Genomic DNA, 14369 nt, shown 5'->3' on the forward strand with positions numbered 1-14369 from the left:
CCACGTCCATGATTTATATGGAATAGAGTTCTCTGCAGGTTTTCTAGTGGAATCCATGTCTGTCACTACATTCATGTTTTATATACAGCTATATATGGATTGACCTACTTTCTACTGACTATTTTCACTTCTGTCTTTACAGTGTACAAGACATCCCTTCTTGACATACATTATGGAAAGGACTTTGACAGATATGAGATGCACATTAAGGAGGTCTACAAGACAGGTAATGTTGCATATGATGTACGTCAACTGAATGATGTTTTTGTAGCAGCTGTCAGTCTATTAAGATGATATACAATTATGTGATATGAGCATCCATGAATATTGTGGGTGTAAACAGGAATCGGTGTGAGGGGAAAATCAATGGCTCCCTTCATTCTCACTCACTTCTGCCAACCAGGGAAGGCCGGCCTCTTCCAGCCAGGCTCCTGCGGAATGACAGAGGCGGCACGATGATGTTATAGTGCCACTTCCATTATAGAGAAGGTGCAAGAAGCCGAGAATGACTGCTATGGACACTGCAACACCAAAAGACAGCTTTTATTCCTTCTGTGTCTTAACGACCACTTTTTTCCAGTTCTGCAAACTGGTTATTTTAACAAATGATTTGGGAGAACCATCATATACCTCCTGCTCATTTCTTGTTATGCAATAACTGATACTCCACTGCTACGGCCAGAACTTCAATCCCAGCCATTTAAACCCTCTGGTGTTGTTGTCACTAGTGACAGTGGCACCCAAGTGGTTTACAGAAACCAATTGCACATGGCAAGAGGCATAACATGTATATTGCAATAAACGTGATGTTAAATACTGTTGTATAGAAAACTATTACAGAGGGGATACCTTTATTGGCCAACCATGCTACTTTCATTGTTCATTGCAACATAGAGGATTTGAACTTGTGATCCCCTGCTCTTCAATATTTCTAACGGAAGAAAATTTTTTTAAATAAAGTGTGTTAAAAAAAATCTAAAAAAGTAAAAAAAAAAAAAACTAAATAGTGTTTCACATCTAAAATGTTGCAAATTGGAGAAATATCCCAGAAAAAGGATCAATGAAAGATGTGAGATTAGCGCTCCAATAAGGGGTGGAGAGAATGGCAATGTGTAGAAGAAGGAAAGAGTAAGATGGAACTCACCCCAGACGTAACCAGACCCTGTGGAGAAGTTCACGGTTCGTCTAATGATCCTGGATGGCAGATTATATCAGATGTTTATCCAAATTACTGGTCAAGAGGCCATCCCAAGGAAAGGGAGAGCATCACAAGGTGGCTCCAGGCAAGAAATTACCAGAGGCAGCAAGCAGCAATATATACAAAGAAAAAACCCTGGTGCTCCAGTACGTTGGAATAAAAAGGATTGACAGAAGAATGACTTACTTCGTAGGGGTGTCAGTGAAATTGACACCCCTAGAATCCTGGTAGGCGTGAATCATGCTTGATAAAGGCTATTGTATAGCCGAAACGCGTTGCGTACATTCTCCATTAAACATTGCCTTTTGGGAACCTAACGACCACGAACCCATTTTCTACACGCCTACCAGGATTCTAGGGTTGTCAATTTCACTGACACCCCTACGATGTAAGTCATTCTTCTGTCAATCATTTTTATTCCAACGTACTGGAGCACCAGGGTTTTTTTCTTTGTATATATTGCAGAAAAAGGATCAAGGTACAGAAAATCATTAAAACATAACTTTTAGTAGTATTTCATAAAGGGTAGAAAAGTCACCATAAAGCTCTATTTACACATGGATCTTGGTTGACGCACCTGTCACTTTAATAAGCATATGTGAATCATCTATTTTTGTATGTTATCTATTAGAGATGAGCGAACGTACTCGGTAAGGGCGATTTTGCAATCGAGCACCGCGATTTTCGAGTACTTCACTACTCGGGTGAAAAGTACTCGGGTTCGCTGTGGGTGAGCGGGGGGTTGCAGTGGGGAGTGGGGGGGAGAGGGAGAGAGAGAGGGCTCCCCCCTGTTCCCCGCTGCTACCCCCCACTCCCCTCTGCAACCCCCCGCCCCACAGCGCACCCAAGTACTTTTCACCCGAGTAGTGAAGTACTCGAAAATCGTGGTGCTCGATTGCGAAATCGCCCTTACCGAGTACGTTCGCTCATCTCTATTATCTATATATGCATGTTGATGTGCATTTGAGTTTGTTTATGCACATACACTACCGTTCAAAAGTTTGGGGTCACATTGAAATGTCCTTATTTTTGAAGGAAAAGCACTGTACTTTTCAATGAAGATAACTTTAAACTAGTCCTAACTTTAAACAAATGCACTCTATACATTGCTAATGTGGTAAATGACTATTCTAGCTGCAAATGCCTGTTTTTTTGTGCAAAATCTACAAAGGTGAATAGAGGCGCATTTCCAGCAACTATCACTCCAGTGTTCTAATGGTACAATGTGTTTGCTCATTGGCTCAGAAGGCTAATTGATGATTAGAAAACCCTTGTGCAATCATGTTCACACATCTGAAAACAGTCTAGCTCGTTACAGAAGCTACAAAACTGACCTTCCTGTGAGCAGATTGAGTTTCTGGAGCATCACATTTGTGGGGTCAATTAAACGCTCAAAATGGCCAGAAAAAGAGAACTTTCATCTGAAACTCGACAGTCTATTCTTGTTCTTAGAAATGAAGGCTATTCCATGCGAGAAATTGCTAAGAAATTGAAGATTTCCTACAACGGTGTGTACTACTCCCTTCAGAGGACAGCACAAACAGGCTCTAACCAGAGTAGAAAAAGAAGTGGGAGGCCGCGTTGCACAACTAAGCAAGAAGATAAGCACATTAGAGTCTCTAGTTTGAGAAACAGATGCCTCACAGGTACCCAACTGGCATCTTCATTAAATAGTACCCGCAAAACACCAGTGTCAACATCCACAGTGAAGAGGCGGCTGCGGGATTTTGGGCTTCAGGGCAGAGTGGCAAAGAAAAAGCCATATCTGAGACTGGCCAATAAAAGAAAAAGATTAAGATGGGCAAAAGAACACAGACATTGGACAGAGGAAGACTGGAAAAAAGTGTTGTGGATGGATGAATCCAAGTTTGAGGTGTTTGGATCACAAAAAAGAACGTTTGTGAGACGCAGAACAAATGAAAAGATGCTGGAAGAATGCCTGACGCCATCTGTTAAGCATGGTGGAGGTAATGTGATGGTCTGGGGTTGCTTTGGTGCTGGTAAGGTGGGAGATTTGTACAGGGTAAAAGGGATTCTGAATAAGGAAGGCTATCACTCCATTTTGCAACGCCATGCCATACCCAGTGGACAGCGCTTGATTGGAACCAATTTCATCCTACAACAGGACAATGACCCTAAACACACCTCCAAATTGTGCAAGAACTATTTACAGCAGAAGCAGGCAGCTGGTATTCTATCGGTAATGGAGTGGCCAGCGCAGTCACCAGATCTGAACCCCATTGAGCTGTTGTGGGAGCAGCTTGACCGTATGGTACGCCAGAAGTGCCCATCCAACCAATCCAACTTGTGGGAGATGCTTCTAGAAGCGTGGGGTGCAATTTCTCAAGCTTACCTCAACAAATTAACAGCTAGAATGTCAAAGGTGTGCAATGCTGTAATTGCTGCAAAAGGAGGATTCTTTGACGAAAGCAAAGTTTGATGTAAAAACAATGTTATTTCAAATACAAATCATTATTTCTAACCTTGTCAATATCTTGACTCTATTTTCTATTCATTTCACAACGCATGGTGGTGAATAAGTGTGACTTTTCATGGAAAACACAAAATTGTTTGGGTGACCCCAAACTTTTGAACGGTAGTGTATGCGGCTTGAGGCATTTACTGTTACGAGTTATTGTATTCTCTTTATGCATATATGCTATTGTTGTGCATCCAAGATCAGCAGCGCACAGTTTTGCGTCTGGTGGGCATTTTTTGTCTTAGGATGCATCGGGGCCAACTGTAAAGTTGGCTGGAGTATGGGGCTGCCCTTTCTGGGACGATTACTCCGTTATATACACAGGGCTATCATTTTATTTTCCTGTACCACCTCCCACCTCAGACTCTGACTAATTTTAATTTCTGTTATGTAGCTCTATGGTGAGTGTTCCACTTTTTAGGAGATACTAATAAAGATTATGTTTTAATGATTTTCCATTCCTTGGTGGTTTTTCTGTGACAGTTATATAGGTTTGTATTTATAGGACTTGTATTCAGGGATATGTATTCTAGAGAATAAATAAATGTAATGCATCAATCATTCCAGGGATGGGAGATGCACACCAAAGGGAGAAGGCTTGCAGGCGGAGCAAAATGTACACTGTTCTTTTGTGGCATTCCTGGACTAGTACTTTAGGCTGCCGGTCCACGGGTGAGGCGGAATATCACTAGCAATATTCCACCACGAGGGAGCACTGACAGGTCTCTACGGTGAGCCTATAGATAGGCTCACCGCGGAGAATTCGCAGCAAATCGCAGCATGTCGCGATTTGAATCGCTATGATTCTCCGCTCGTGGATGTCGGGCTGTGCTTTCCATAGTTAAGTCTATGGAAAGCAATCACTGCTTTACTCACAGCCGGAGAACAGAGGCTGAAATAGATGCCATTGGCAGGAAAATAATACTGGAAACTGGCCGATGGTACCAGTTCAACAGCCCATAGAATATAATAGGCAAAAGGTTCTCTTGAAATTTGCCTGGTGTATCCTAACAACAAGACGATTCTCAATCTCAGTGGATCAGTTTGCTTATCTCCTATCATTTAAACCTAGAGCGGTTGATCTGGACCCTGAAGAATCAAATGTGACCATTTCATCATTTCTAATTTCATCCTAGGAACGGATGCAAATGCCAAAGGCAACAACCGGACCTTCATCAGCCACCTTAAGTGTCGAGAAAATCTAAAGTTCACGAAAGGAAAAGATTACATTGTATTTGGTGCACTCAAGAATGTTTTGCATACTGAGACATTGGGGTAAGTCAAAGTCTGGACATCGAGAGGAGGACGGAGTAAGGTGGGTCAACTATGGCATGATCAACAAATATTGACTACTTACTGTCTGTTTCCTCAGCTATTACTATATCCTGGGGAGAGATACTTGGATGGAATGGTGGCCAAATGAAAGAGAGTGTCAAAACCCTGAGTATAAGGAGCTCTGCGATGACTTTCATACAGTTGCTGATGAACTCGAAATTGTTGGGTGTCAAACTTGAAGATTACAAACAATCCTAATCACATTTCCGTGACTGATTTGATTTATGTGCTGTGATCTATTCAATTAAAGTAATATTTGATGTCTGCTGTATGATCTGAGTTATTAATTTACAGAAAGTGGCCGTATACTTACTGATATACTGATACAAGAGTGCAGGTAAAAACACCACTTTTCCCCAATATGTAGACAGCCAGACTGCTAAAAGGAGAAGCAAATAACACATGTGAGGACACTGATGAAACAGCCACCCACACAGCTTCCTTTTATTGAGTGGGTCGGCTGTTTGGTGTTTATTCCTACACAAAAGAGTAAATACAGGGTGTCAGGCCACTTGGTACATGCAGTTTGGCTGTTTGCATGTTGGGGAATATGTGGTGTATATGGCTGCCCTCTTGTATCAGTATATCACTAAGAATATGGCCACTTTCTGTGATTTTTTTTGGTTTGTTTGAATAATAGTTCTGGTATTTTAACTTATGTTTGTGTAGGGACCAACAATAAACGAGGACCCATGATGTGGGTTCACGTATTTTGGCCAAAATATTACCCAATACTTCGTATTTTTTTGGTATTTATCAATAACATGCGGTGCAGCTTTGAACATGGGGGTGGGGAGGGGGGCTAGGGTGCTAGTGTGGTTCACCTATGAGTTGCAGGGCAACCTGCTGGATTCAAATATCATGTAATTAATAGGTTGTGAGCCTGCATGGTGCACTACACGCACCAAGTGGCCTGACACCCTGGTTCTACACTTTTGTGCAGGAATAAACAGTAAACAGTCACCCCCCTCAGTATAAGGTAGGTTTGTGAGTGGCTGTTTCATCACAGGTGTAATCTGCTCCTCTATTTTGCAGTCTGGCTGTCTGCATGTGTATGCCTGCCCTCTTGTATCAGTATATCAGTAAGTATATGGCTGTTTTCTGTGATTTTTTTTTTTTTTGCCTGTTTTATATTTTCCTTTCTGTGATTTTAACGTGGTTTATTTGTTTATGTTCATTAGCACTTATCATGCCAGGGCAAGTCCCAGGGCCCACTGGGTGTTATGGAGCCAAGTTGAACTGGGCAGACATGCTGTATACAAGAGTTGGGTAGATCAGTGGTATGGCAAGCATCCCTAAGGGTCAGCATGAAAGCTGTTGGATGAAAAATTAATTTATGACCCTGTGTGTCAGGCCTCAAACCCACAACCTCTTGCATTCCAGTCGAGAGCTCTCCGCTAGACTATCAGGACTTGGACAGTTCCATCGCTGAAACCTAGCCTTGTTCTACATTTCCCACTTACCTAGTTCCTCCCTCCTGGTCCTGAACCCACATTTATTCCTAATTTCACTTCCTTTATAAACCCAGCCTTGCCACTCTCCTTCAGTGCGTGATTATTGAGCTCTCAGCCTGTAATCAAGTCCCACTACTACCAGCTCCTCTGTTACTACAACTGCGATTACCTGCTAACAACCCGGCTTCCACTTGACTACGATTTATGCCTCATCCTTTGTACCACAACCGTGACCACCTGCTAACGACCTGGCTTCCACTTGACTACGATTCCTGCCTCATCCTTTGTACCACAACTGTGTTCACCTGCTAACGACCCGGCTTCCACTTGACTACGATTTCTGCCTCATCCTCTGTACCGCAACCGTGACCACTTGCTAACGACTTGGCTTCCTCTCGACTACTCTCTAGTCCGGCTTTGCTACTACACCTGGGCTCCAATCCAGCGCCAGTAAGACCTTACAAAATATTTCACACCCAAAAATGGAGTCCGTGGTGACCACACTCAGGAAACAAGTCACAGGACTTCAGAAATGTTGTGCCTCCTATCAAGAGAAGGTTGTTGTTATGCAACGGGAGATTGAGGGGCTACAGAGACAGCTCTTCGAGATGAGCAACTCTGCCAGCGTAATTTGTAGGTGACAGTCGCCAATATCAGGGTTTCTTAAATTGATGCAGGATTTATTTCCAAATGCAGCCCACATTGTTTACCAGTGATCGGAAAACGGTATTTTTTATCATTAACCTCCTCACTGATGAGGTGCTTACCTGGGCCTTGCCATACGTCGAGACCAACAGTAATCTCCTTGACAGCCTCAATGGAACAAATTTTTGATGACCCAAACCGCTGTGCCATGGCTGAAGGGAAGTTGCATAGCCTACGACAAGGGCAATGTTCCGTTGCAGAATATATGGCAGAATTTCGTCGCTGGGCCAATGATACCACGGGGAATCCTACTGCACAACAGAGCAAATTTCGGTGGGGATTATCTGAGTGGGTAAAAGACGAACTTGCCTGAGTGGAGACTCCAGATAACCTGGAGGACTTCATCAAGTTATGCATCCGGATTGACTAGAGACTTTCCAAGCAGCGAAGGGAGAGATTGTGGGGTTCAGGCACCAGCACCTGTACTCTTTTAGTCAACCCACATTTAGTCCCCACCCAAGGACTGAAGCTGCCCCGAACCTATGCAGGTGAATGTCATTCACGGACCTCTCTCTATCACAGAAAAAGAAAGGCGCCGGGCTGCAAATCTGTGCCTTTACTGTGGGAACTCGGGACATTATGCCCTAAACTGTCCAATCAAGCCCCAAAGGACTCTCGCCTTGGCCCACGCCAAGCCAATGGCCAATCCAGCCATCATGAAACAAAGAGATGCCATCCAACACACCTTTGTACCAGTAATTCAGGATGGTGTGGAAACTCTTCCCCCACTCCGCCATTTTGTCCTCCCAAATGAAATTGTAACAGGTGATCAGAAGACACAGTGCTCAGCGATGTTGGACTTGGGAGCAGAGGGGAACTTCATGGACTTAACGTTCGCTTATGACAAAGACATTACAACAAAACTCAGGTCCATACCGATAGATATGGAAATCGTGGATGGGTCACCCTTGTCTTCAGGTCCCGTCAAGCAGGAGACAATTGATTTGGAGCTCCACATAAACCCTGACCATCATGAGACAATCAGCTTCCAGCTCATCTCATCTGCAAAGTTTTCAGTGATTCTTGGGATCCCCTGGTTTCTACCCATAATCCCTCTATCAACTGGGAAACCAGGACTATTGCCTTCCTCTCAGAATGCTGTAAGCAAAACTACCAGGTGGCACCATCCACCCCTAAACCAGTACAGGACCTCGAAGATGAGCAACAGGACTTAAAAAAATTACCAGTACACTACCGGCTGTTCAAGGATGTTTGCAGTAAGAAGAAGGCTGACCAGTTGCCACCTCGCTGCTCATATGACTGTCTATTGAGCTGCTCCCGGGATCTTCTATTCCCTTTGGGCGTATCTTCAACCTCGAGTTAGGGGCCCTTTGGGAACATGTGGATGAAAATCTTAGGAAGGGTTTCATCCAGCTTTCTTCCTCTCCGACAGGAGCATCTATTTTCTATGTTAAAAAGAAAGATTCAATTCTTTGGCCGTGCATCAATTACCGGGAGTTAAACAGGATCCCCCTTAAGAATCATTACCCTTTCCCATTATACCCATAACTGCTAAAGAGGCTTCGGGTAGCCAAGGTCTTTACGAAACTGGGCCTCAGAGGAGCATACAACCTGGTGCGGATCCGGCTCGGAGACGAGTGAAAGATGGCCTTCAGGACAAGATATGGACACTTTGAATCCCTAGTTCGGGCTTTGCAAAGCTCCAGCTACCATCCAGCACTTTATCAACAATGTGTTTCGAGACCTGTTCAATCAAATCGTGGTGGCATACCTCGACGACATCCTCATATTCTCTGACAATTTGGAGGAACATCGCGGACATGTTCAGGTGGTCTTGGAAAAGAAGAACCAAAAGAAGAACCTCTATATCAAGTTGAAGAAATGTGAGTTCGAACAGACCAAAATACAATTCTTGGGGTACATTATCTCCCCAGAGGGCTTAAAGGGGTTGTCCCGCGGCAGCAAGTGGGTCTATACACTTCTGTATGGCCATAATAATGCACTTTGTAATGTACATTGTGCATTAATTATGAGCCATACAGAAGTTATAAAAAGTTTTTCACTTACCTGCTCCGTTGCTAGCGTCCTCGTTCCCATGGAGCCGACTAATTTTCGCCGTCTAATGGCCAAATTAGCCGCGCTTGCGCAGTCCGGGTCTTCTTCTGTTCTCAATGGGGCTCCGTGTAGCTCCGCCCCGTCACGTGCCGATTCCAGCCAATCAGGAGGCTGGAATCGGCAATGGACCGCACAGAAGCCCTGCGGTCCACCGACTGAGAAGATCCCCGCGGCCATCTTCACCGGTAAGTATAGAAGTCCCCGGAGCACGGGGATTCAGGTAAGCGCTGTGTGGATTTTTCTTTAGGTCCCTGCATCGGGGTTGTCTCACGCCGAACGGGGGGGGGGGGGGTTGAAACAAAAAAAACCCCGTTTCGGCGCGGGACAACCCCTTTAAGTATGGATCCCAGCAAGATTAAAGCCATCCTGGATTGGTCCATTCCTAAAAACCTGATGGAAGTACAAAGCCTGATTGGTTCTGCGAATATCTACAGGAAGTTTATCAGGGACTTCTCAAAAGTCATCTCTCCCATCACCTCCCTCATGATGAAAGTGTGCATTTTTTCCTGGTCCCCAAAAGCACAAACTGCTTTTGAGATATTAAAGACTAAGATTTACCTCAGCACCAATACTGATCCACCCAAACTCAGAGTTGCCTTTTGTCGTGGAGATGGATGCCTCTGACTCAGCAGTGGAAGCCATTTTATCACAGCAAATGGGCGATAATATGCAACTATACCCTTGCGCATTTCTATCCTACATGTTATCTCCTGCTGAGAAAAACTATGATGTGGTGAACAAGGAGCTTCTGTCCATCAAAGTGTAGACACCTCTTGGAAGGAGATAATCATCCAGTGACAGTCCTTACTGACAATAAAAATTTAGAGTTCCTCCGCACTGCCAAGAAGTTATCTGTAGAGATGAGCGAGCACCAAAATGCTCGGGTGCTCGTTACTCGAGATGAAATTTTCGCGATGCTCGAGGGTTCGTTTCGAGTAACGAACCCCATTGAGGTCAATGGGCGACTCGAGCATTTTTGTATATCGCCGATGCTCGCTAAGGTTTTCATTTGTGAAAATCGGGGCAATTCAAGAAAGTGATGGGAACGACACAGAAACGGATAGGGCAGGCGAGGGGCTACATGTTGGGCTGCATATGAAGTTCCCAGGTCCCACTATTAAGCCACAATAGCGGCAAGAGTGGGCCCCCCCTCAACAACTTTTACATCTGAAAAGCCCTCATTAGCAATGCATACCTTAGCTAAGCACCACACTACCTCCAACAAAGCACAATCACTGCCTGCATGACACTCCGCTGCCACTTCTCCTGGGTTACATGCTGCCCAACCCCCCCCCCCTCCACGACCCAGTGTCCACAGCGCACACCAAACTGTCCCTGCGCAGCCTTCAGCTGCCCTCATGCCACGCCACCCTCATGTCTATTTATAAGTGCGTCTGCCAGAGGAAAAGCAGGCACACACTGCAGAGGGTTGGCACGGCTAGGCAGCGACCCTCTTTAAAAGGGGCGGGGTGATAGTCCACAATGCTGTACAGAAGCAATGAGAAATCCAATCCTGTGCCACCTCCATCTGGAGCTGCACACGTGGGCATAGCAATGGGGAACCTATGTGCCACACACTATTCATTCTGTCAAGGTGTCTGCATGCCCCAGTCAGACCGCGTTTTTTTGTAAATAGTCACAGGCAGGTACAACTCCGCAATGGGAATTCCGTGTGCACCCACAGCATGGGTGGCTCCCTAGAACCCACCGGCTGTACATAAATAAATCCCATTGCATTGCCCATCACAGCTGAGGTAACATCAGGTTTAATGCAGGTGGGCTTCGGCCCACACTGCATGCCCGAGTCAGACTGGGGTTCTTTAGAAGTGGACACATGCAGTTACAACTCCCTGTGGACCCACAGCATGGGTGGGTGTCAGGAAGCCACCGGCGGTACATAAATATATCCCATTGCAGTGCCCAACACAGCTGATGTAACGTCAGCTGTAATGCAGGTGGGCTAAAAATTCATTTGATTACACTGTAGGCGAGGGCCCCCAAAAATTGGTGTACCAACAGTACTAATGTACCTCAGAAAAATTGCCCATGCCCAACCAAGAGGGCAGGTGAAACCCATTAATCGCTTTGGTTAATGTGGCTTAATTGGTAACTAACTAGGCCTGGAGTCAGCCCAGTTAAAATAAAAATTGGTTGAGGTGAAAGTTTCAACGCTTTAATGAGCATTGAAACGTATAAAAATTGTTTAGAAAAATTATATGACTGAGCCTTGTGGGCCTGAGAAAAATTGCCCGTTCGGCGTGATTATGTGAGGTTTCAGGAGGAGGAGCAGGAGGAGGAGGAGGATTATTGTACACAGATTGATGAAGCAAAAAGGTCACAGTTTTGGATGGTGATAGAGAACGATGCTTCCATCCGCGGGTGCAGCCTACGTATTGTTTAGGTATCGCTGCTGTCCTCTGGTGGAGAAGAGAAGTCTGGGGAAATCCAGGCTTTGTTCATCTTGATGAGTGTAAGCCTGTCGGCACTGTCGGTTGACAGGTGGGTACGCTTATCTGTGATGATTCCCCCAGCCACACTAAACACACTCTCTGACAAGACGCTAGCCGCAGGACAAGCAAGCACCTCCAGGTGCATACAGCGCCAGTTCAGGCCACGTGTCCAGCTTCGACACCCAGTAGTTGTAGGGGGCAGAGGCGTCACGGAGGACGAACGTGCGATCAGCTACGTACTCCCTCACCATCCTTTCACAGTGCTCCCGCCAACTCAGCCTTGACTGGGGACCGGTGACACAGTCTTGCTGGGGAGCCATAAAGCTGGCAAAGGCCTTGGATAATGTTCCCCTGCCTGCGCTGTACATGCTGCCTGATCTCTGCGCCTCCCCTGCTACCTGGCCCTCGGAACTGCGCCTTCGGCCACTAGCGCTGTCGGATGGGAAGTTTACCAACAGTTTGTCCACCAGCGCCCTGTGGTATAGCATCATTCTGGAACCCCTTTCCTCTTCGGGAATGAGAGTGGAAAGGCTCTCCTTATACCGTGGGTCGAGCGGTGTGTACACCCAGTAATCCGTAGTGGCCAGAATGCGTGTAACGCGAGGGTCACGAGAAAGGCATCCTAACATGAAGTCAGCCATGTGTGCCAGGGTACCTGTACGCAACACATGGCTGTCCCCACTCGGAAGATCACTTTCAGGATCCTCCTCCTCCTCTGGCCATACACGCTGAAAGGATGACAGGCAAGCAGCATCTGTCCCCTCAGCAGTGGGCTAAGCTGTCTCTTCCCCCTCCTCCTCATGCTCCTCCCCCTCCTCCTCCTCCTCTGGCCATACACGCTGAAATGATGACAGGCAAGCAGCATCTGTCCCCTCAGCAGTGGGCCAAGCTGTCTCTTCCCCCTCCTCCTCATGCTCCTCCCCCTCCTCCTCAACGCGCTGAGATATAGACATGAGGTTGCTCTGACTATCCAGCGACATACTGTCGCCCCCCGCCCCCGTTTCCGAGTGCAAAGCGTCTGCCTTTATGCTTTGCAGGGAACTTCTCAAGAGGCATAGCAGAGGAATGGTGACGCTAATGATTGCAGCAACCCCGCTTAGCATCTGGGTAGACTCCTCAAAGTTTCCAAGGACCTGGCAGATGGCTGCCAACCAGGCCCACTCTTCTGTAAAGAATTGAGGAGGCTGACTCCCACTACGCTGCCCATGTTGGAGTTGGTATTCCACTATAGCTCTACGCTGCTCATAGAGCCTGGCCAACATGTGGAGCGTAGAGTTCCACCGTGTGGGCACGTCGCACAGCAGTCGCTGCACTGGCAGATTAAACCGATGTTGCAGGGTCCGCAGGGTGGCAGCGTCCGTCTTGGACTTGCGGAAATGTGCGCTGACCCGGCGCACCTTTCCGAGCAGGTATGACAAGTGTGGGTAGCTTTTCAGAAAGTGCTGAACCACCAAATTAAAGACTTGGGACAGGCATGGCACGTGCGTCAGTCTGCCGAGCTGCAGAGCCGCCACCAGGTTACGGCCGTTGTCACACACGACCATGCCCGGTTGGAGGCTCAGCGGCGTAAGCCAGCGGTCGGTCTGCTCTGTCAGACCCTGCAGCAGTTCGTGGGCCGTGGGCCTGTTATCTCCTAAGCTGAGTAGTTTCAGCACAGCCTGCTGACGCTTGCCCATCGCTGTGCTGCAACGCCGCATGACACCGACTGCTGGCGACGTGCTGCTGCTCACACATCTTGATTGCGAGACAGAGATTGCGTTGGAGGAGGAGGGTGGTTTAGTGGAGGAAGCATACACCGCCGCAGATACCACCACCGAGCTGGGGCACGCAATTCGGGGGGTGGGTAGGACGTGAGCGGTCCCAGGCTCTGACTCTGTCCCAGCCTCCACTAAATTCACCCAATGTGCCGTCAGAGAGATATAGTGGCCCTGCCCGCCTGTGCTTGTCCACGTCTCTGTTGTGAAGTGGGCCTTGGCAGTAAGCGCGTTGGTGAGGGCGCGTGCAATGTTGCGGGAGACGTGGTCATGCAGGGACGGCACATCGGGAAAAGTAGTGGCGACTGGGAACCGAGTAGCGCGGGGCCGCCATCATGCTTTTGAAAGCCTCCGTTTCCACAAGCCTGTAAGGCAGCATCTCCAGGCTGATCAATTTGGCAATGTGCACGGTTAACGCTTGAGTGTGCAGGTGCGTGGCGGCGTACTTGCGCTCGCGCTCAAACAGTGGCGCTAGCGACGTCTGGACGCTGCACTGAGAGACATTGCTGGATGGGGCCGAGGACAGCAGAGGTGAGGGTGTGGGTGCAGGCCAGGAGACGGTAGTGCCTGTGTCCTCGGAGGGGGGTTGGATCTCAGTGGCAGGTTGGGGCACAGGGGGAGAGGCAATGGTGCAAACCGGAGGCGGTGAATGGGCATCGTCCCACCTTGTGGGGTGCTTGGCCATCATATGCCTGCGCATGCTGGTGGTGGTGCCTCCCCAGCTGATCTTGGCGCGACAAAGGTTGCACACCACTGTTCGTCGGTCGTCAGGCGTCTCTGTGAAAAACTGCCACACCGTAGAGCACCTTGACCTCTGCAGGGTGGCATGGCGCGAGGGGCGGTTTGGGAAACAGTTGGTGGATTATTCAGTCTGGCCCTGCCTCTACCCCTGGCTAATGCACTGGCTCGGCCTGTGCC

General features: G+C 47.4%; 1 protein-coding gene across 1 annotated transcript in view; it reads left to right on the forward strand.

The window, feature by feature from the left end:
- The window catches only part of LOC136612970 (venom factor-like), a 194473-nt gene extending 189199 nt beyond the window's left edge, over positions 1-5274 (forward strand). The window contains exons 39-41 of the mRNA XM_066593745.1: positions 143-226; positions 4814-4952; positions 5050-5274. Of these exons, the coding sequence (XP_066449842.1) occupies positions 143-226; positions 4814-4952; positions 5050-5191 (365 nt within the window). The 3' untranslated portion in view covers positions 5192-5274. The remainder of the gene's footprint in view (positions 1-142; positions 227-4813; positions 4953-5049) is intronic.
- Positions 5275-14369: the final 9095 nt, after the last annotated feature.

This window comes from Eleutherodactylus coqui, chromosome 2, assembly GCF_035609145.1.
Source record: "Eleutherodactylus coqui strain aEleCoq1 chromosome 2, aEleCoq1.hap1, whole genome shotgun sequence".
Lineage (NCBI taxonomy): Eukaryota > Metazoa > Chordata > Amphibia > Anura > Eleutherodactylidae > Eleutherodactylus > Eleutherodactylus coqui.